Source organism: Anser cygnoides, chromosome 5, assembly GCF_040182565.1.
Source record: "Anser cygnoides isolate HZ-2024a breed goose chromosome 5, Taihu_goose_T2T_genome, whole genome shotgun sequence".
Taxonomy (NCBI): Eukaryota; Metazoa; Chordata; class Aves; order Anseriformes; family Anatidae; genus Anser; species Anser cygnoides.
The window spans coordinates 26,058,251-26,079,702 of NC_089877.1; the positions used below are offsets into that span (position 1 = coordinate 26,058,251).

At 45.9% G+C, this 21,452-nt stretch overlaps 1 protein-coding gene across 13 annotated transcripts in view; it reads right to left on the reverse strand.

Moving 5' to 3' along the window:
• MEIS2 (Meis homeobox 2) overlaps nt 1-20,115 on the reverse strand; it is a 173,475-nt gene extending 153,360 nt beyond the window's left edge. For 2 of the 13 annotated variants that reach the window (XM_066997578.1, XM_066997577.1), the window contains exons 1-7: nt 18,959-20,107; nt 17,673-17,905; nt 16,130-16,271; nt 15,605-15,655; nt 14,839-14,889; nt 13,822-13,971; nt 3,467-3,581 (exon numbers count right to left, since the gene is read on the reverse strand). In XM_066997578.1, the coding sequence (XP_066853679.1) occupies nt 3,467-3,581; nt 13,822-13,971; nt 14,839-14,889; nt 15,605-15,655; nt 16,130-16,271; nt 17,673-17,905; nt 18,959-18,970 (754 nt within the window). In that variant the 5' untranslated portion in view covers nt 18,971-20,107. Of the gene's footprint in view, nt 1-3,466; nt 3,582-13,821; nt 13,972-14,838; nt 14,890-15,604; nt 15,656-16,129; nt 16,272-17,672; nt 17,906-18,475; nt 18,911-18,958 lie in introns of those variants that run through there. The other 11 variants (XM_066997568.1, XM_066997566.1, XM_066997571.1 and 8 more) reach the window with 7 other exon arrangements.
• Between the last annotated feature and the right edge of the window lie 1,337 nt (nt 20,116-21,452).

Sequence of the window (21,452 nt, forward strand, 5' to 3'; positions counted from 1 at the left end):
CAGCTAACCCAACAGAACCAGTCAGTTTTAAATTTCAGTTGGGACCCCGGTGACCTGTTAATGAATCTACAGAGAGGAGAAAAACTAACAGTGTTGAGTTATGCCTGGTGTTGCTAGCTGACTTGGAGTCAGAAATGCTTGAAGCGTTAACGTAATTGCAAGAATGTGAAAAATGAAGCGTTGGGCTCCTGAGCAAAGCGAAAGGTCAAAGCAAGCCCTACACAAAACAAGTCTCTGGAAGATGGCCTCATTAGACCATTAAATCAGCTTCTCCTTTTTCTCCTCTGTAAGATGTTTAGAGTATTTTATTTTTATTATTGGATATATTTAACTCTTTCTCTTTCCAGGACAGGGGGAAAGAGAATCATACCTACTACATAATTACTGATCTCTAAAATATTATTACATGGCATTGATCTGCATTTGTGGATCTGAACTGGGATAAAGTCAATAAATGCTTGGTAGATTACAGGTCACTAGTACTTAGGTTTGTTAGATGATCAATATGTTGTATAGCTTTGTTTTCTGTTGAACAGGTGAGGTGACATGTTAAGAACAACATAGACACTCACCACTAATAAAATTAGGATAATCTTTCAACATTTACTGCCTGAAGGCCTTTTCCTTAACCCTGTCAATGCCAGTGTGTTTCTGATATCAAACATTGACTAAATTAACCCTTTTGGTGCCAAAATGGCAGTCATGCACTGTCATGAAGAAACTGTCCTCCACAAGCAGCCAAAACGCCTACAGCTTTTTTGGTTTCAAGTTCAGGAATTATGGATGGATTATTTTATGTAATAGATCTGTTTTTGCAGACTTTCTCCGCATGAGGTAATGTCATCACTCACCCATCTCACTTCCATCTCCTAAAAATCATGAGCTGTATGTCATAGACTTAAGGCAAAAGCAGAGACACATGGAAACAGAGCTCCCAAGAGCCAGAAGAGACTGAGTCTAGTTTGAATCAATCTCTGCTGCCACCAGGCATCAGTGGAAAAGCCCAAAGGTTGCTAATGTAACCTAAGACTCATTACTGAGTTCCCATTCCCAAGAAATCCTCTGGGGCAAGTGGAATACAACACTGGAGGAAGGTCTTAATGAAACCACAGGGAAACCAAGCTGACCCAAACAAGTAGCTATGCCAGAACAGCCCAAGAGGGCATTCCACCAGCCTTAGGAATGGCTGGGACAGATTCCCTGCCAGTTCAGCAGTGATAAAGTAGACCCTGCCCCCCTCAAGGAACTGTAGGGAAAATTCAGTACAGATCTCTGCACTAGGCCTCCCTCTTTCTAGTCTTTCCCAGGGTTGAGGGAGGAAGAACAATCCAAAGCTGTCTCCAATGGGAATTTTGCCTGCACTGTACGATCATACATCTTTCAGCTGCCAGCAGCTGAGAGGAATGCTGATTTGCCACTGGACGACTGCTTCCTTTTAAAAGGCCCAACCGAGTACAAAGGGAAGCGTAAGAGCGATGTTTCACTCTGCTAGACCAGGCAACACTGGTGACGGATTTGGCCCTTCAGCAACCGTTCATCTTCTGCAGATGTAAGCATAACAGGTTTAAGTCCTATATATTGCCAGGAACCTCAGTTTCCAATGAGAAGGTCACATAGTTGTAATCAACTGCTTTTTCTCATGCTTAGGAATATTTCTCCTGCACTCTGATTTACACGGCAAAAGATCGGACTGCCTAGTGAAATGCAAGGTCCCTGGATGTCACTACAAGGGATCCCTTTACATCAAGGTATAGCTTGATGAAAAAACGCTTTTAGTTTATAAGGTTTGCTGGGACAGAGTAGAGATATAGGCCTGAGCAAATTTCTTACCTAGGGGTGGAATGACCACAGTCACAGGTGACTCAGAAGAATCATTTTTAAGTACATAAATGATCTTCTGCTATGTCAAATATCCTAACCACAGTACAAAGTGTAAACACTTCATCAACAGTAAAGCCTATGGCCAGCTGTAATGCTGGTTTGCTGCTTATCAGTCAGGCTCTCCCTTTCAGGAGCCACTGAACTGCAAGAGCTCATGCTGGACCTTGTGTCAGGCACACAGAAAAGTCCTGAGTGACTCACGTTGGACACGGATCACGCCCTGTGCCATGGCAGCAGAGACTACTAGTGCATAAACAAGTCGTACAAATAGGAGACAAACCCAAACCGCTACACCAGAGACAAACTTTGCAGGTTGCTAGAGCCACAGGGGGTGGGACACCAGACCGTGAGAAAGAGGAGAGGCTCCAGCTCTGTGCCAGGCAGCGGCCACGTGAGAGACGTGAAATGGCGCATCAGCTCAGCCGCCTCAGCGTGGCACCAAGCCATGTTCCGCGGCGGAAGCTCCCTGCAGCGTGAAGCCGACAGCAACAGCAGCAAGTAGCCTTGAAGGCTGCTCTGCTCCCCAGTCTGGGATCCTGCATGGCTAGCTGGATCATGGGTTTGTCGTTTGGCTGTGCTGGGTACACGTGACCACCAAGTGAGGGGAAAAGCAGTGGCAAAACGTTGCAGATGTGGGAGGTGGAGGGAGCATATCATAAAGCGTAATAAAGGTAGTGTCGCACTTGCTAGCTGAGGCATAGCATGACAACAAAGAAATAAGAATGGAGCCCACCATAAACTTTGTTCTTAAAAATCACAATTCTGAGTCAGGTTCCAAGAGTGGCAGTAGACCATCTTTACCCCACTCTTTAGCACTTGAGGCTTGAATCTCATACCTTCTGGAGCCACTTACATTTCTAACATGTGAGTGTAAAACACAATCATATCAAGATGACAGCCTTTGACACTCACTCAGCATGGATGCAGATGACCACACACAAGGTGCAATGCAGTAGGAAATAAAAAAAAAATAAAATAATAATCAAACCTCCTGAAACACAGAGAAGGTCTTCACTGCATAGATATAACAAAGGTTTTGCAGTTCAGGTCTATCTCTACCATTATGAACTAAGATTTTCGGAAGCAGAAATGAGTCTGTACAAGTAAACATTGCAAGAAACGATTTTCTGTCTAATTTGGGGTTTGCATATACTTCATATAATTTAGCAGCTTGATGATAACTTCATATATGAATCTTTTCCCCAAGTAAAACTACAGGTTAAATTCTCCATCTATAACTCAGCTCAAACAACTGCATCACAGCTGGAGAGTATATCTGTCGTTATATTTACTTACACCGCACAAAAATAAACTGTAGATAACCAAATTTGTAAAGGAATTGGCAGAACTAATCAATTGTTATTACAAAGCTTGTTTGAAGATTAGATATTTCACTTTGAAATAATAATAAAATGTAGCTAAGTGGGTTAAGAAAAGGAAATACCATCTCCCTAAGTTACAGCTGATTATACTGCAAGTCTGCCACTCCATGTTTACTCTAAGGCAGATGTACTGATATAATAAAAAAAGCTGGAGTTATTTTAGTCATGCCTACTTTGCACAGGGAAAAAGTTTGACCTTTTACCTTGCTCGCTGCTGTTGTCTCCACTCTGGGAAGCATGGCCCCCACTGGAGGGCCCCGGTGTGCCTGCCGAGTGCGTTGAGGTTGCATCATCGTGGTCTCTCCAAGATGAAGGATTCTGGTGTCAGAGTGCCAAGGAATTTTTTCCACAGTTCCCATTCCAATAGCAAATGAAGAACAGAAAGAAAACCGGGAGAAGAGGGGAGGAGGGGGGGAAAAGTATACACATTAGCATTTGTGAAATGTGCCAAACACTGATACTGTTTGCACAGTGTAATAATTCTTCAGCAAAGACAAGCAGAGGAGGTACAAAGATTTATTTGGTAAAATAAAGGACAGATTTTTTTTTTTTTTTTTAACTTTTCAAAGAGTTATCTGGATTTAATTGTTTTAATAGCACTGCAGAAGAATATTTGATGGGAAAAAATATATATGTTTCTTAATGAGCAACAAGGGGCTGGGGGGAGGACATCAAATGACCTGCACAGCTTATGATACTAGGTGTTCACATGAGGATTGGGCTAGCTGGCCTGTAAACTGCCTCCCCACACTTTGTTTTTCTAGACTGGTGAGAGATGGGAGGGGAGAGGAAGAGGAGGGAAGCTGTTTCAAGAAGTAAAGAATGTGCATGGGAGAGAAAAATGCCCTCCCACCCTACCCTCTCTCTCACCAGTCTGAGTGGTGGAAAAAACTTCAGGCAAATGCAAAGTTGTGGGGAAAAAGCAAGCTGCTTCTGAAAAACATTTTGCCGGGAAGATGCTTCTACCCCCCACCCCCCTAACACACACACACACATTGATATGACACATTTCAAAAGACTTTCTAGCTGTATCACTCTAACAGTTTGCTTACAAGTATTGTCAAGAATAACCACCAGGTGATTACATAAAATAACACGTATAGTGATTTTTATGTAATTCTTTCTACATTACTATGCATAAAACACGACAAAAGAGAACAGATAAGACAGACGTACAAAGTTTGCAAAACTTTGCTAAGTAAGACCTCAACCACTGTACTTCAGTCACATCGTTCATGCTAGCTTTCTAATTTATTGAGTATTGGCTCTCCTGGAGTGAGGAGCTGCTATTTAAAGGGATAAGTGAGGAAAAGTTAATGTTACAGTTTAGCGCTACTTTGTTGAGTGTATTCTCCTCCTGTCCTCCTCCCCTTTCCTGATCATTCCCAATACCCTGCTGTTGCTTAAAGGAAAACAGGAATTCTACTGTACAGGAAGAGCTTTATCAGCACCACATGAAGGCAGGCAAGAGATGGAATTTCCTCTGGCAGAAAAGGAGAGCAAGAACACATGAAACAGATCAGACTAGGGGCTGGACCTGCATTACTCGTCACCTGTATGTGACAACTTAAATCAAGCACACTATAATAATCCCAAACCAAAACAAACAAAAAATATCCCCCGACCTGCAACCCAACTCTCTCAACCCCCATCCCACCCTAATATTGCCCGTTAGGTTTGATTGTGTCCTACATCTGCATTATGAAATAACACTGGGCTATAAAAGCATGAGGAGATCCTGAGAGCAGCAAATGACGAGTACTGATGAATTCTCTGAGCAGGACCAATTCTGACCTCATCTACCCCAATGTGTAGTAGGAATAAGTTCAACAAAATCAACTGATTTACCCATTGTAAAATTCAGTGTAAGTGTGATTGGAATCAGGTCTCAAAATATATATTGAAACATCTCAAAGTAATCTCCTAGAGTTGATTAGTACCACATGCTCTATAGCAACGTAAAATAGAACTGCCAAATAACGTCTTGCTACAAAACCCAGTAACATAAATCTAACGGGCCTGACCCAGATCACAGCAGAGACAAAGGGAAGATCCTCTGACTTCAAAAGGCTGTGAATAAAGCCCTAGGTGACCAAAGGGTAAGAAGGATCCAAATCCCCTTCACCTTACACAAACACACACGTGCATGCATGTATGTGGCTCCACAGCAGGAAGACATAAGCAGAACAGAAGACAGTCCGTGATCTTAAATTCACCTAACCTATCAGCACAACTGACAGCACGATAGCATTTATAGTACAAAACCACCGCCCTTCCAAAACCTGTAAGACCGATCTACTTTTCTCACACAGAACAACAGAAAAATAATAGCAATAATAATCACAACAAGGTTTTATATTCATTGAGATTGTTATATTAATTAGGTCTCCAGAATCAAAATTAATACTGTAAACCCTTGCAATTTCATTTAAAAAGTATATCATTTTACCATCTTTTTACAGAGTCAGGTGGAAAGAAACAGAAAAAGAATGAAAAGAAGTCTTGAAAGTTCAGGAAGCCCAGACGTTATTAAAAAAAAAAAAAAAGCGCAGTTGAAAATAAGGTTAGCAAAAAGTTCAGCTAGAAATAAAATGCAAAAACTGAGCAAGTCTCTTTACAGCCTCAATTAAAACACAGTTGTGCCTATGAGCTTCTCTTTTTATCTCCGAGTTAGGAAGCCACTCAAATAGCTTCAAGCTGAAGGCAAACAGCAGACAGGAGCTCTTCAGCCCTCTGCAGCCTCTTAGCGTCAGCTGTTTGCCGGATGGTAATCAGATAAAGAGCTGGAAGAAATACATGAAAAAAGAAAGAAACAATAGCATAGCATGAGTTTAGCCCTCCAATAACACCAGGCTGGAACCTTCTTTTAGGAAATGTAATAATTGCAACATGTTCACCTAGGCTAAACTTTTCAGGGAACACAGAGAGTTATGTTAATTTTGTGCACTCCAGGCTCTCTTAAGCTGGCTGCTGTTGGAGCTCCTTATCACACATACGAAAATTACAATAATTAACTGGTAACACCTCAGCTATGTTTTAAGGAAAATGCCATCCAAAACCTATCATACAGTATTTCAAAAGCTTAGGCTGGCCTTTCTGTTTCAAAAATGTAATGATTTGGAAACGATCAGTAAATAAGACTTCCTGCAGCTGAAAACACTTGCTGTCTCTACCAGGCTGATTTGTTCTTGACCTCAGCTTGTACATCCAGTTTTGGAAAGACAGGGTGGATTGATTGGAAATTCAATGTATTTCTTGTGACACAATTTTCTTGAGGAAGCAATTTGGCAGTATTTTTTTGAAGGATAGAAATATCCAATTGGGAAGGATGGGGTATTTACAAGAGGCGATATTAGAATGGTGGAAGAATCTAAAAATGAGGGAAATAGCTATGCTTTAATATTATAAAAAATGTCAAATAATTCTTGGGGTGGAGTTTACAGCCTCTTAAAAGGCAGCATTCTTTTTCATTGGACTAAGATCATTGTATGCGTCAGTGAACTCCTCTTTTTTTGCCTTAGACTGTTTCCAACTTTGCGTCCCTCAAGAAAAACTTCTTGGCGAAATGCCTAATCATAAGTAGATAGTTTACATACATCTTCACACACACACGCACGCAAAAAAAGACCAATGACACCAATGACATACCTGAAGTGTACTTCACTAGAAACACTTTATCAGTATAGTTTAGGTATCTAGAGAGATCCCTATCCAAAGTCCCCTAATATTAATTATAATTTTTCTTAATTTACATAAAATTTGTATTAAGCTATTACACTGAAAAAAAAAAAAGAGAGAAAAACAGATAGCTATAGATGAATTACACAAACTGCATGGCTTTTCATGTTTTCTTGCAAGGTTTAGTAATATACATTACAGAAGCATGAAACACGCCGAAGTGTGGATGATGCCTGCTAAAATGCAATTGCCTGTTTTGTGTTTATGTGCATACCATAAAATTTTCACATACATATGACCTAAACTAATGCCGTATACCGTAGAATGTAAACAGCACACATGTAGCTATTCCCAGTAGTTTTAATAATTGGGAGTCAAATATGGTGCTCCTCTTGCTCTTACCTAATTGTGTTAAAGAGCAGTGTTACAAGGAGAAAAGCAGTGAATACTGAGTAGAGCACAATAGAAGGAGATGGAAAATAGATACAAGAAGCTAGGTCTCCAGGGGCAGTATTTTCTATTTGCTGGGCTACAGACTCGCAGCTGATAATGCAAGTTGTAATTAATATAAAAGCAGGAGACAATATGGGGAAAGCTTGTACTAGCAGGGCCACAGGAGATCACTCCGCTGCTATCCACTGTTTCTCATTTACACACACAGCCTTCCCTAGAAAACACAATTTTGCCAGTGTTTTTTCCCTTGAAAGTTAAAAAAAAAATTTGATTTAGCACCACCATTGAATTTTGCTAAATCTAGAAAAGAGCAACAGAAAGGACAAGAGTCTCTTGGTATACAAAGCAAATCTGATGTGTTACTCTTTTGTCGATGCTGCAAATCTGGTTGAAACTGTAAGAGTTTTTCACTGTTACAGGATTTCTTGAACAGAGATGTTGTAACGGAGAGATTTGATAGAGGAAAACCTTCAGTCAAATTGCAACTCTTACACTGTATGCCCAGAATTACCACTGGGCAAAGTCTGGTGAGTTTTTTTTTGTGAGCGTACATAGTCCCACTGGGGCTGATTCTGATCTCACACTGTTTTTTATGGTGATATTCAAGACTCAATTAACCATAAGGAATTTGCTTCTTATTTGTAACTAGGAAGTCAAATCTATCAGGCCAGCTGATATCCATGTGAGTAAGCTGAGCAGGATTTAGCTCACAAACGTTAACTGAAGTTTTGAGTATATAGCTGTGACAGGATCAGGCCCTTACATTTTATCAGATGAAGTGGACAAAACCATTTATCTTGCGTGAACAAATAAAGCACAACCTACTTTCCTGAAAGAAACCACAGTAGCTGTAGGACTCACTCCGTTAGGAGAGTTGGAATTGAAGGTCTAGAGGTTGCTCTTGTAAATTAATTTTGCAAACACAAAACTGAACAGAACTACTGACTTGGGTGGCATTCTCCCCCTCAAATACAAACCAAATCCTGCTTGCCTTGCTCTTACAAGTAACACCTGTAAACACAGTGGAGCTACTGAAGTGACTGATACTACAAAAGTCTGTCTCTACGTACCACGGTATATCAAAAGATGGTGTACTATACCAGGCGCATAAACTCATACACATCCATGCCTGTGCATTTGTGTGCGTGCATGTGTGTACATCTGTGCTTGTGCATGTTTTGGATGTATTAAGTTCAGGATGATACCTTAAAGATTGCTGTGGAATGTGGCAATAAAAAACTTATTACATAAAGGAACTTTCAATAATTAAATGAGCCATGGAAAACTCCAATTGTGTGTTTTTTAAAAAGACTACTCCTGATATTACTGAGGTATATTTTCTTGCAGATGCACTTTTACTATGATTTTTCACTAATTTGTGTGAGAATTACACGAGTGAAACAAAACACAAGGTATTTTGGTCTCTCAGATATTTGTGTACATATCTACATATGTACATTTTTTAATTTTGACATGCTTGTCCCTTGACTTTGCATTTGAGTAAAGTGTCAAGAGGATTTTTGACACTCCTAGAATGTGGCAACACTTAAAAGCTACGTGCTTTGTATTTTTCAGTTAAGATTGAAATCAGTCATGTAATCCACCTGTCAGTAAAAAGAACTGAGACTTGAAAAATTAGCTTTTTGTTGGTTTTTTTTTTTTTGTTGTTTTTTTTTTAATTGTCCTTCTACGTCATTCTGTGTGGCTACACTTCATCTACGGTGACAGACAACTCAAACCAAAGAGGGAACACCAACATCAAATAGACAGTGCAATACAATGTCATTTCAAACTGAGAGAACCCAGATTAAAATTAAAATTAGAATACCCAAATGTGAGCTGCCTGGTTACTTGGCCTAGCACTGCCCATCAAAAAGAGAAAATACGCTATATTTCCTACAGTCTTGAAAACTTCCTGATGCTCCTTGCTCCTTCAGAAAACACAGGGACTACAGTAACATCCTAAGTCTTAAACCACACACTGAGAAATTTGGTTATGAAAGAAAAAAGTTAGCCTTTTTTTCTTTTTATTTTTTTTTCCTCCAGTTAGCTCCTTAGCTCCTTAGTTTCCCTTCTGACCCACTACAGACAAGAAGAGCACCTCTGGGGTCTGATACCGCATTTCTGGCATACTCAACACTCCTTCTTGCATCCATCAGGGTTGGCATACCTAGGGAATGCAGCACCAGGCCAGTAGCTACTTCCTCAGTCCTCAGTGAAATCTTACCAAAAGGTTTAATTATATAGCTGGAACCTATATATATATTAACATATTTTTATTTTTGCTCGTCTGCAAGATGTCAGGAACTTGCACAGGCCATTCTTCAATAAGAAATGTTAAAGAAATACAAAATGTCTGGATGTCCAAAAGTACAAAATACAAGTATCTACTCATCTGAGAGCTGAAAGGTTTAATATTCAGACTAATATTTTTCTTCTACAGCTGAGGCATCAGATTTCTGATCTGTCAACAGTCCTTTTATAAAAAAAAAAAAAAAAAAAAACTAGATGTATGTATATTTCTATCCATTTTTAATTATATTTTATGAATGATGATCTGTATATTATTACCTCTCAGCTGCAAATTGACTATAACATATAAACAAATATCAAGAAGACTGAGGCCCTGATCCTGCTCCTATGAAAGCCAGGGGAAGGAGAGCCATAAATTTCTATGGGGAAATTTCAAGGCTTCAAAGTAGGTTTGTGCTAAAGATAGAATTGTATGGCACCAGGAGAGGCCAGGTACAAAACAAATGTAAATAAAGTACAAAATATTATCGTATGCTGGAAAAAGTTGTAAATTCTCCAAATTTTACAAGCATTGCTTTTTTCAGATTTGTGTAGCTGGAAAGAAAAAAAGAAAAATGAGATTTATTGGCAATCTCAACAGATATTTTAAGCTGAACGCAGAATGCAGGATAGGGCCCAGCATGTTTATATTGAACAATAATAAATTGTCTGTGCTGGGAAACTCAACTTGAACTGCAGCTGGAAGGGTTTCTTTCCTTTTTTTTTTTCCCTTTTTTTTTTTTTCTTTCCTTACTGATCTGGTTCAGCCAGGGCATAGCTGTAATTACCTTCTTCCCATCTACAGCTAATACCTCAGAGCAATAAAAAAATATGAGGGTGTTAAAAATTCAAACACTAATTATGGGCTGTTATATTTACTAAACACAGCAGAGTAATAACAAAAGTTTCAGCTTCTTGTGGCCAGCGCTGTACTATTTGATCTACCAAGTCCCTGGACCCCTTACACTTACTGTATTACATAACACTTAATAGTGCACTAAAATAAAATTCGATATACACATTTATTACCAAACACATACAGCACAACCGCTTACAGCTGTCTCCATTTTACAGCACAGGTATACCTCTGAAGAGTTCATTCCTTTGTTGATTTTGCTTTTGGTTTCCAGTTCAGTTATATAAATACTACAGCAGTAGATTGTGAAAGGGGAAACACAGTATCTCAGTGTCCCATTTAAAGTCCTATGGTAAATACTGGCTAATCCCACAGTTCTTTTTGTTACTTTTCCTTACGGTACATTTTCAGGTCTAGCCAAGGAATGAAAATGAGAGCTGCATTAGCTCCTAGTTCCGCTCTGCCACTGTCACTGTCACCACCCCTCGCATTCACAGAAAACACACACACAGGGTGTAGCTTTATACCACTTAGTAAGAACAGAGGTGTATGGATTTTGGGGGTGTCAAACAGCTGTCACAAACTGTCACCTCCACAAGAGAAACCCTGGCACACAACAAATTAAACTACACTTCTTTTTGGCTATCATTATTCATAGCCAATCAGCTGAACCGCTCCTAGTATTTCATGTGCAAATAAAACCATGAGGGGAAGACCCCTGGATCAGAATAGTGGGCCAATACATAAAACAGAGGAAACAACATGCTGTCTCTGTCCTTCTGAAGTGGCTCATCATCACCTCTGCACCAACTTTCACCAAATGAGATCTAGCCTGAGGCTATATATTAAATATGCATATCAAAGCAAATGAAAAAATAAACCTGGAGAGTCAAATTGGACAAATTTGCATGCTTGAACTATTACATTTTCAGGTAGATGCTCACAAATGATAGCTCACTTTTTGATACCCCTGCATGTTTATATTAGCAATTTTAAAAGCGTTTCTTACTTTATATATAAAAGTGGATTTCTTCCTGCTGCAACCTTGTACAATGCAAACATAGACGTGTACATACACAGTAGTTTGACTAAGCTATAAAAGAGTGTTAAAGTTTTGTTGGGAAAACAAGCTGATATACAAAAAAAAAAAATCCAATAAGGAGACACATTTCCCAAAACGCATGAATAAAATGTAACTATGTGATACAACTCTTCATTTCCCAGTTGGTGTTCTGGTTGCACAAATTATTGCTTCCTTTCAAAACAAATAGCAGGGGGCTAAAGTAAAAATGTTATAGCTCAAATCTCCAGGAAATAAAAGGCTTTAAATTATAATACCCAATGAAGTGGTAAACCCTAACGGGTGCAAGATAAATGGGTTGTCATATTTATTTGAGTTTGTTTTTTGGGCCACAAAAACAAGAGGAGATTCTTCTTAGGGAAGATAATAGTTATCAAATTATTAAAATGCTAACCCCCTCCACCCTTGTCCTATCATTGTGCGTGAATTTAAATATTATAATGGAGCACTGCAAATTGGCTTGAGCATTCGCCATCTGCCAGAACCCTAAACAGGCTAGTTTATCTAATCTCTTCAATATAAACATAAGCATGCTCCATTTCTACACTTCCACTTGAAACGCACTCTTGTAAAGAAACTGTACTGGAAAAACGTACTTTTTTTTTTTCTATTGCTCTAAATTAGACACAATGACCCTATATCTTTCGAGGTGCCACTCATTTAAATTTCTTTTCTAGTACCCCCCATAATACTTATGCACACAAATTTAGGGTTGTAAAATGCCATAAAACAAATATTTTGGAAATAGCGTCATGCCTCATGGAGTTTACTATCTACATGTGAGATACCTGATAAGCGGGGAAACTTTCAGGAACCACTGCCTGTATTTTTTTTTCCCCTCAGAATAAGAGATTTCAAATGCAAAACATCATAGAAATCTTGTTCTACAATGTTTACTTCGCACAAATGAGAAAATGAAAGCTAAGGCTTGGGTCCAAAAATACTTTCAGGACTCTGGAACTAGACAATACCAGGAGGGGGGCATTTAGGAGAATTTATTATTATTTTATCTTCCAGTTCAGCTTCAGTCCAGGTCTAATGTAATTATCAAATACACATAGAAACAACATGTTTTGAAAGGAAACAAAAGCTCCTAGAAAGCTCATTCTCCCTGGGCTTAAAGCTACTCTTCTTAACACACTAGGAAATAAGGGCAGGCGCCTGTGCAGAAAGCATGGTTAACTTCACACCGGGTGTTAAATTAATATTTCAACCGCTAAAATATTAGACTGTATCATTTAGATTATGAGTTCAATTGAACCTAAAACTGTGTAAACCCCTTTTCCCCCCAGGGATGCGTTCCTATAAATAAACTAGAGTTCACACCCACTCTTTTTAACCATAGCTATTCGTTCCCTTTTCTGCGGTACCAGCTGCAGCCTTTTCCTTCACATCCCGAAGTCTCTCTGCGTCTACATATTTTTAAGTGTCACCAGAGCTGCTCCAAAACCCGGAAAAACAAAGGCACTCTCCTTACCACGCACACCAACGTTCAGTCCCACACACATAACACTAATTCACCAACTCCTAAAGTGTTAAAATCAACCGCTAACCTACGGTTACTCAATCATAATTCTCTCCAGCTTTCTGTAATACATTGTTAATAATTGCTTCATCAAGGTTACTGTCTTTTATTATGAAGATGCTTCAGGCGTTTGGCAATAAGTCCATATTCTGACAATAAGTTGCTATAAAGCACGAGCATTGGAAACTCTAATGTGCTAACCCCCTTTTTTAATGCAATGTAGTATTGCCAATAATTCTCATCACTTGTCATCCCCACGAGAGGGGAGGGGGGAGGAAATCAGCAAACTTTCTCCCTAACTTTCTTGTCTCTGTTTCCTTGCATTGCTGCATTGATTACAGAGTTGGCAAAGGAGAAGAAAAAGCACCGATCACCACATCAAACCGACAGTTTGCTAGCTCCTCGAGTCGCCCAGACCAGGAAACTTTACAAACCGATGCAAACCCGCTGCTTTACAGATGGAAACTGAAGGAACCTTTTGCATTTTCACAACTTTGCAAATCGGGGGGTGGGGTTGGGGGGGTGGGAAGGGGAGTTTAAGGTAGGAGCCGAGCTTGCAAAAGGTAGAAAGAGCACTAATAGACAGCAGCCACAAAACAATGAAATCGGGGACAGGTCCTCTAAGCAGGTTAAAAGTCTTAGAAAGTGCCATAAAGAAATCAAAAGGACTTACATGGTCGGCTAAATTTGTGGAGGATCCTGAGAGTTCTTCGTGGTCTGATTTGGAGCTGCCATCCCTTTCATCAATAACGAGGTCTATTGGCATTTTTCCTTTCAAACAACTAATGTACCGATGGCAGAAGTTATCGCACAATTCATGAACCTGAAAGCGGTAACAAGAATAATAGCATCAATAATGGCGAAATATCGGGTTGCAACTCTTTCTGGTAGCAAGAGCAACACTCTGATCTACTCCACGAGTAACTCTAATTAAGGGGCACAATAGCTGAAGGCGAGGAAACAATAGAGAAATTGTTGCAGCGCATATTATTCTCTTGAGACTCGCCGCAGCAACAAGTTAGAGAGAGCGAGAGAGAGCGAGGGGGCTCAGCCTGGCGTGCGGAGGGCCGGCCGGCCCGGGGGCAGCTCCGGCCCCGGGGTCGCGGCCCCCTGCGGTGTGTGGGGAGCGCAGCAGGCGGGCACCGCTCCTCGCCCGGGACGGCAGCGGGGCGATGCGGGGCGCCCACGGCTCGGTGCCCCGGGCCAGCAGCGTGACGACGAGCCGCCGAGGGGCTGGGAACGGCCGTCCCGGGCAGGGCACAGCCCCCTCCCCAGGCCGAGCAGGGGCCCCCTGCCTCTTGCAAACATTTACTGCCTGTTTGGGGTTAGCACGCCTGCCAGAGCTGCAGAGGAGCGGGAGGGCTTTCCTTTGGCTTTTTGCTAGACGGGTTATTTCCGAGTCACGGAGGGAACTTCTGCCGAGAGCAGGGGCAAGAAGGACGCACGGGGCTTAATAATGGATAAATGTGAGGGCTCGGCTGGAATTACGCTGAACAAAAAATGCCGGGCTGGGCTGGGCATGGCCGTCGGGTGTCACATGCCCCGATGGCACAGGTTGCGGTACCACGCCGCCTTTGCCCCGGGTCCCCCGGCCGTGCCACAAGGCCCCCCGAGCGGCCGGGGGGCGCAGGGCAGCAGCGGCCCGCCGGGGAGGGGACGGTCTCCCCCCGCCCTCCGCCCCGCCGCTTACCTTTTCTAACTCCAAAAGGTGAAACCTTAGTACTTGTATTGCTTGGATCATCTGCAAGAAAGTTTTGAGCCACGGGTTAGGTGGGAGAAAAGAGCACGGGGGCTGCGCGGGGCTGCGAGCCCAAAGGGGCGAGGGGGAGACGGGGGCTGTCAGGGCGCGCAGTCATTATCCGGGATTTTAGCTCCTTGGTCACGCTTGAACAATTTCGGTCAACTTTAACCTCAGCACTTGATTTTTATCATATCTATCGGAGGCGCGGCGATGAGCTCTTGTTGCCGCCACCCCCGAGCTTCCCCCTTCTCTCGCCCTCGCTCCCTCCCCGCACCCCGGCCCTGGCTTCGCAGGGGCCGCGGAGAAGCCGAGCACACGCTCGCATCCCCCCACCGCCCCCAGAAGGAGGGAGGCGGGGGTGAACACTTTGGCATCTTCTTTACAAGCGGATTTAGTCACTTTGAATATTGAAAACGTTCACATTAGCAAAAGAATGACGTTAGAAATCTCCGTCCCTCTCTCCCGAAGCACTTATTTCCCTCACTTTAGCTCCCCGTGGCTTTTCCGCGCTGCCCCGCAAGGCGCTGGGGCTGCCGGCGTTGCCCCGGCTCACTTCGCAAGTGCAGCCCTCTGAAGGCTAGGGCCGGGCCGGGCCGGGCCGTGCAGCCGAGGGCCGGCTGCCCTCCTCCCGGCGCTGCCGAGGGCGAGGGGCTAACACGGGGCAGGGGAAGGCGAGAGGGGAGCGGGGCGCTGGGGCGCTGGGGCGAGGCCTTACCAAATTGTCCAACTCTGGGTTTGAAGAAAAAAGTGGTTTTTCAGCGCGGACCTGCAAGGAGAAGGCAAAGCAGCGTGAGTTGCGGCTTCTTCCCTCCCTCGGCCCTGCTGCCCGCTGGCCCGAAGGGAGCAACCCCGAGGGGTGACAAAAGCAGGCAGCGCAGCCCCACGGCCCCTCTGGGCGCCCCGCAGCCGGGGGGTGCTGCAGGGAGCCGGCCCTGCCCCGGCCGCCCCCCCGGCCCTGCCGGCTCCCCGTCCTTCCCCGCTCCCGCTGCCTCCAGACCCGGCCCCAGCCGCGTCCCCCTTCCGTCGGTGCTCGAGGGCGAGGGCCGGCGGCCCCGGCCCGGCAGCGCGCCCCCCGCCGCCCCCTCCCGCCCCCCGCCGGCGGCCGCGGAGGGGGCTCGGGGGAAGGAGGGGGGGGGGGGCTCGGGGGGGCTGCCCCGGGCAGGGCCCGGCCGCGGGGCTCGGGAGCCGGGGGCGGCGGCAGCGCCGGGAAGGGCCGGGGGCGGGGGGAGAGGTGGCGGACCTGTTTGGCGAAGACGGCGATGTCCTCGTTGAAGGAGTCGGAGGAGCAGACGTCCCCGCCGGCCACGCCGGGCTCCCGGGGCGTGCAGGTCGCCAGCTCGCACTTCTCAAAGACCAGAGCTAAGAGGGGGAACAACGGGTGCCTACCGGGCAGTGGCACACAAAGAGAGCAGGAGGGGGTGGGGAGAGGGGGAAAGAAGAGCTCTAATCAACAAGTATTTTTTAAATGCACGTACACACACGGACACACGGACACGCTCTGCAGCCTTTCGGTATTGCTTCGGGCAGAGCAGGGACGATCTCGCCTCGAAATAAAATACACTTTTTTTTTTTCCTTTTCATTTTTTTTTTCTCTTTCGGAAATTGCGAATGGCCAAGCCGCATCCCCTGTGCAGTCCCCAGAGCTGAGGACAAAAGTGACCTCCACTCACACGCCCGGCGCACCAAACACACTCACTCAAGCAGGCAGCAGCTCCGCTGGGAACCTTCCCCTTTTCGCCACAGCCTAAAATAACGCGAAACCTGGGAGATCCCATCCCTACCCTCAAGCTATGACCTAAAATGAGAAGCACGGGGAGGCAAACTGCAAACTACTTAATACGTAATTTTATTTTTCAAGGGGCCTGCTAACAAAAATGTGGTGAAGTTTCCTGGCTTAGGAAGCACACCCAAGTAAAATACCAGCTGTCCAGATAAGTGAGCTGGGGAGGGGGCGGAGGGAGGGAGCACTTCTCGAAATATTTTCCCATAGTTGGTGTAGTCAGGAAAAAAAATATTTTATCTGCGTGCTAAGTAGTAAGTATGAGTTGGTCTGTTTCCCCCTTTGGTGTCTGATCAAGGCCCCACACTCTGTCACAGACGTTACTATCTCTCCTTTTAGGATAATTCGGTATTTTTTGCTAAAAGGCACCGGAGGGAATCGGTGTCATTCCCCCCAAGCAGTGCCCTGGCACAGGCTCGAGTTTTGTTGGGTACGTGTTTCTTTTTCCTCCCGCTCTCTCTTTCCTACATATAAAACTCAGCTCGCTGCCTCCAATGCATTTACTTCGCTTATCTCAGGGAAGAGCTGCTCGTGAGAAGCGAATCCCTTTTATTCTTACTGTCTTCGGCGATTTGAATATCTCTTTATTTACAGTGTTGGAAGAGGGTTACTATGGCACGGAGGAGAACACCAGAACACCACTTCCTCGCCTAAAACCCAGCGCCAAGAGAGCCACCTCTCTTGTCTGAAGTCCTGACCGGGGCCTTTCCGAGCGAGACAAAAAACTCGCGGTAAAAAAGAGAAAAAAAAAAGAAAAAAAAAAAAAAAGGGAAGACAAGCCGCCCCCCACTCCCTTTCCACCGAGGGGTCTCTCTTCCAGGACGTGTCTCCCGAGGTTGCCGGCACCCCAGCCCCGCGGGCCGTGCCTCCGCGCATCTCCCCCGGCCCGCAGCGCGGGGCCGCCGCCGCCCCCCGGCCGCCCCCCGGGAGCCCCCCGGCGCCCGCCCCGCTCCTGCCCTCCCGCTCGGCGGGCAGCGGCGCCGCGGCGCCCGGCGGCACCTACCCGTAGATCGCATCCTTGTCCCGCTTCAGGGCGTCGTTGACAGCGGAGCCCATGCTGGCCGGCATGACATTGGGGTGCGGGGCGTGGGCGCCGTAGTGCTGGCCGGCGTGCAGCGGCGGGCCATGGTTGAGGTGGTGCACCGGGGGGATCGGCCGGGGGGCGTGGGGGTCCCCGTACATGGACGCCGGCACCCCTACTCCGTCCATCCCGCCGTAGTGGGGCAGCTCATCGTACTGTCAAAAACCGGGCCGGAAGAGAAGAAAGCGAGAGAAAGAGGGGAGGGGGGGGGGGAGAGAGGGGGAGAGGGGGGAATAAAAAAACAAACAAACAACAACAACAAAAGTCAGAAGAGAGTAAAGCACCCAGGCAGACGCAAACAGAGCAAAACAAAACAAGAACAGCCACAACAGAGAGAGTGAGATGTGCGAAATGAAATCGGCTGGGAGCAGGGGCAGGGGCTGGAGAGGCTGAGGGAGGCGTGGGGGTGTAGGGAGAGGGAAAGGGGGAAAGTGAGTGCGTGTGTGTGTGTGTGAGTGTGTGTGTGCGGGGGGAGACGGTCCGCTTCGGCACGGCTGGAGAGACCCTGGCGAGGAAACCGGGATGGAAAGGAAGGAAACGGAGGAGAGAAACTAGAGTTGCTCTGAATTAGGAAGGAAGGACGAAAAAATCAAATGTAAATGAATAAACAAGCAGAATCCAAAGCAGCTAGATAAATAAATCATCACGGGGAAGGAGAGAGGAAAGGTGGGGTGCATCGGAGGGGAGGGGGTGGGAGATAAAGGGGGAAATAATCTGAAAGTTACCAGAAACATTATTTAGTAGCAATTCCCCTTGTCCTTGTCAAAGCCAGAGACAAAAAAAAAAAAAAGAAAAAAAAAGAAAAAAAAAAGCAGCTATATATGTATACATATATATACGTTCGTATATATACACACACACATATGTATTTGTTAGTCTGTCCTGGGCAGCAGCAGCAACGGCGGCAGCAGCAGCAGCAGCAGCAGCAAGCTTTCCCCTGTGAACCCCGTGCTACTGAGCAGCCAGAGAGCAGGGAAATCGCGCTGCTGGGGGAAAAGCTAGAGAGGAAAAAAGCGTGGAACAATTGCAGAGAGAGACACACACACACACAGAGACTCACGCACACACACAAAAAGCTAGTGAATAATTTTTGCTGCTATTTTTTAATAGTGGCCGCCATCATCATCAGCAACAGAGGAGAGCAAATCGGACAGGCCCCTCTTAAGAGAGGATTTATATATAGGTAAGTGTTGGAGATTTAAACCTACCCTTTGCGCCATCAGTCTGCGCTCCAATAAACTCCTGGATGTGTCGTATATTTAATATCCCAGTCCAGCAAAGAAAGTGATTTAGAGTGAAGAAGATTCCTTTTTTTTTTTTTTTTTTTTTTTTGCAACCCACTTATAGACTTCTCCTGTCCTCCAATATGGGTAAATAATAATAACAACAACAACAACAACAATAATATATAAAAAACAGTCAGGAACCACGATGAGTTTCTGTGTATTTCTTCTCTTTTTTTCTGTCTCTTTCTCTTTCCTTTTTCTCTTTCTCTCTCTTTTTCCTTTTTTCTTTCTCTATGCAAAAAAAAAAAAAAAAAAAAAATTGTCAAGCCCCCAAACTGAAGGTTACGATCGGCCCGTCAGCAACCCACATGTAACCAAACTGTCGTGTCTCATGGCTTTTTGCCACTCCAGCTGTCAATCAAAGCCAGGGAATGTCAAGGTAGTGAATGAATGATGGTTGATGATGATGAAGAAGAGAGGAGGAATCTTTTTAACCCCGGTTCCTTCTTCCAGTAACTCCGCGCTCAGGTTTTGCCTTTTAGGATCGCTAGAGGGTCTTTTTTTTTTTTTTTTTTTTTTTTTGAGTACTGTGAAGGGGGGTGGGGAAAGATGCGAAGAAAAAAAAAATCGAATAGTTTGCAAAGCCCGGAGACTTCCCCCTCTCCTCTCTCTCTCTCTCTCTCTCTTTTTTTTTCTTTTTTTTTTTTTTTTTTTTTTTCCTCCTCCTGCCGGTGGGTATTTTGCCTCCCTCTCTGCCTCTCTCTCTGAGATGAGTGAGTGTCAGTAAGCGCTGGCAGGTTGGCTGCGGGCTGCCTTATAGAAGCGGCTCAGTTTCGCGGCGCCGATCGGCGGGAGAATGAAGTGACGGAACCCGGAAGTGGCGGTGGCCATAGCCAGTCCTGCAGCGCGGCGGCGGCGGCGGGGAGCGGCGGCGGCGGGGAGCGGCGGCGGGGAGCGGGGCGGCGGCGGCGGCGGCGGGGCCGGGGCCGGGGCCGGGGCCGGTGCGGGTGCGGGTGCCGGTGCCGGTGTCGGTGTCGGGGCGCCCCGGCCGGCAGAGCGCCGCTGATGCGCAGCGCGCCGGCAGGGCGGCTGCAGCGCCGCGCGGGGGGAGCCGCGCAGCAGCCCCTGCCCCGAGCGAAGCGAGGCGTGTAGGAAGGAGAGCGGGCGGAGGGAGGGAGGGAGGGAGCGAGCGAGGGAGGAGGGAGGAGGGAGGGAGGGAGCGAGGGAGGGAGGGAGGGAGGACGGGGAGAGTGCGTGTGTGCGAGAGGGGGGAGAGGCAGGGGAAAACTGCCGAGAGCCGGAGGAAAAGTGCCACAGGAGCCCGGCCCCGGGTTGGTTCGCGCTAGGTTGTTTTAGCGACGAAATACCTTGCGATTAACCGCGGTGTTTAGCGGCTGATTTACGCTCTGAATTATTTATTTAACTCGCCGGCTATCGCCGCTGCCGAGAACGGTATGCGGGGCCGAGGGCACGGAGGGCTGCCGGGGAAGGGGGGGCCGCGCAAAGTTGGTGTTCCCCCAGCCGCCGGCCGGCTCGGCGAGCTCCGCGCGGCTCCGCGGCCAGCCGGCCCCTGCGCGCTCCCGGGGCCGGGCAGAAAGTCCCGATCCGGGGCGCGGGGAGCGCGCCTCGTTCAGCCCGGGGCTGGCACCGCTCCTCGCCAAGCGATCGCTGCGACCAAGCCCGCTGTGGATGCCGCGGGGGGGTGGGAGGAAGGGGGTGGGGGGGTGGGAGGAGGGGGAACCCCCTTTTGGTTCTGCGCTTAGGCTGCCAGCCTTTGAAAAGGGCTTAAAACCGAAGTCACGCTCAGGCTTTTGTAGGATGGATCCAGATGTTCCGTAGATTTGGGGTTGCATGTTCTCGCTGAGCGGATCCGTCGGGGAGCGATGCATTCGCGTGTGTTACGGTTCTGGACTTTGCTGTATATCGACGTCGCGCTTGTGGAATGTATGCTGAAGTATTAGCTCGGTAATGCCTTCTAATGGTAGCGCTAATTACAGTAGGGTTATTTAGCAAATTAAGCGAGATGCTGCACCCCCCACCCCTGAGCACCAAATGAACTTTTCCAAGCGCGCGCACACACACACACACACTCACACACACTCACACACACACACACACGCGTTAATTTTGGTATGTTCCCCTCGCCCAATCGCTTTGCTGGAGCTGAAACATGCCTTACCTCAGAACAGTCAATTACCAAAGCTACCCGGGATCATCAATCATGGGGGATGCTTGAAGTTTAGGGGAGGAGCGATGGTCAAACTATCGATTGCTGCAGTTTTGTCCTCCCCAACCCCCCACCCTCGTTCACGGTCCCCTGCACATAAAATCTAAAACAGACTATCCCGTTAATAGTGGGATTTATCAATGATTATGTACCCGGTTGTGAACGTGGCCTCATACATAGATGGCTTTTAAAAATACACGGCAGAAAAAAAAAATGTGATTTGCTCAGATAGCGTTTGTTCTGGTTTGT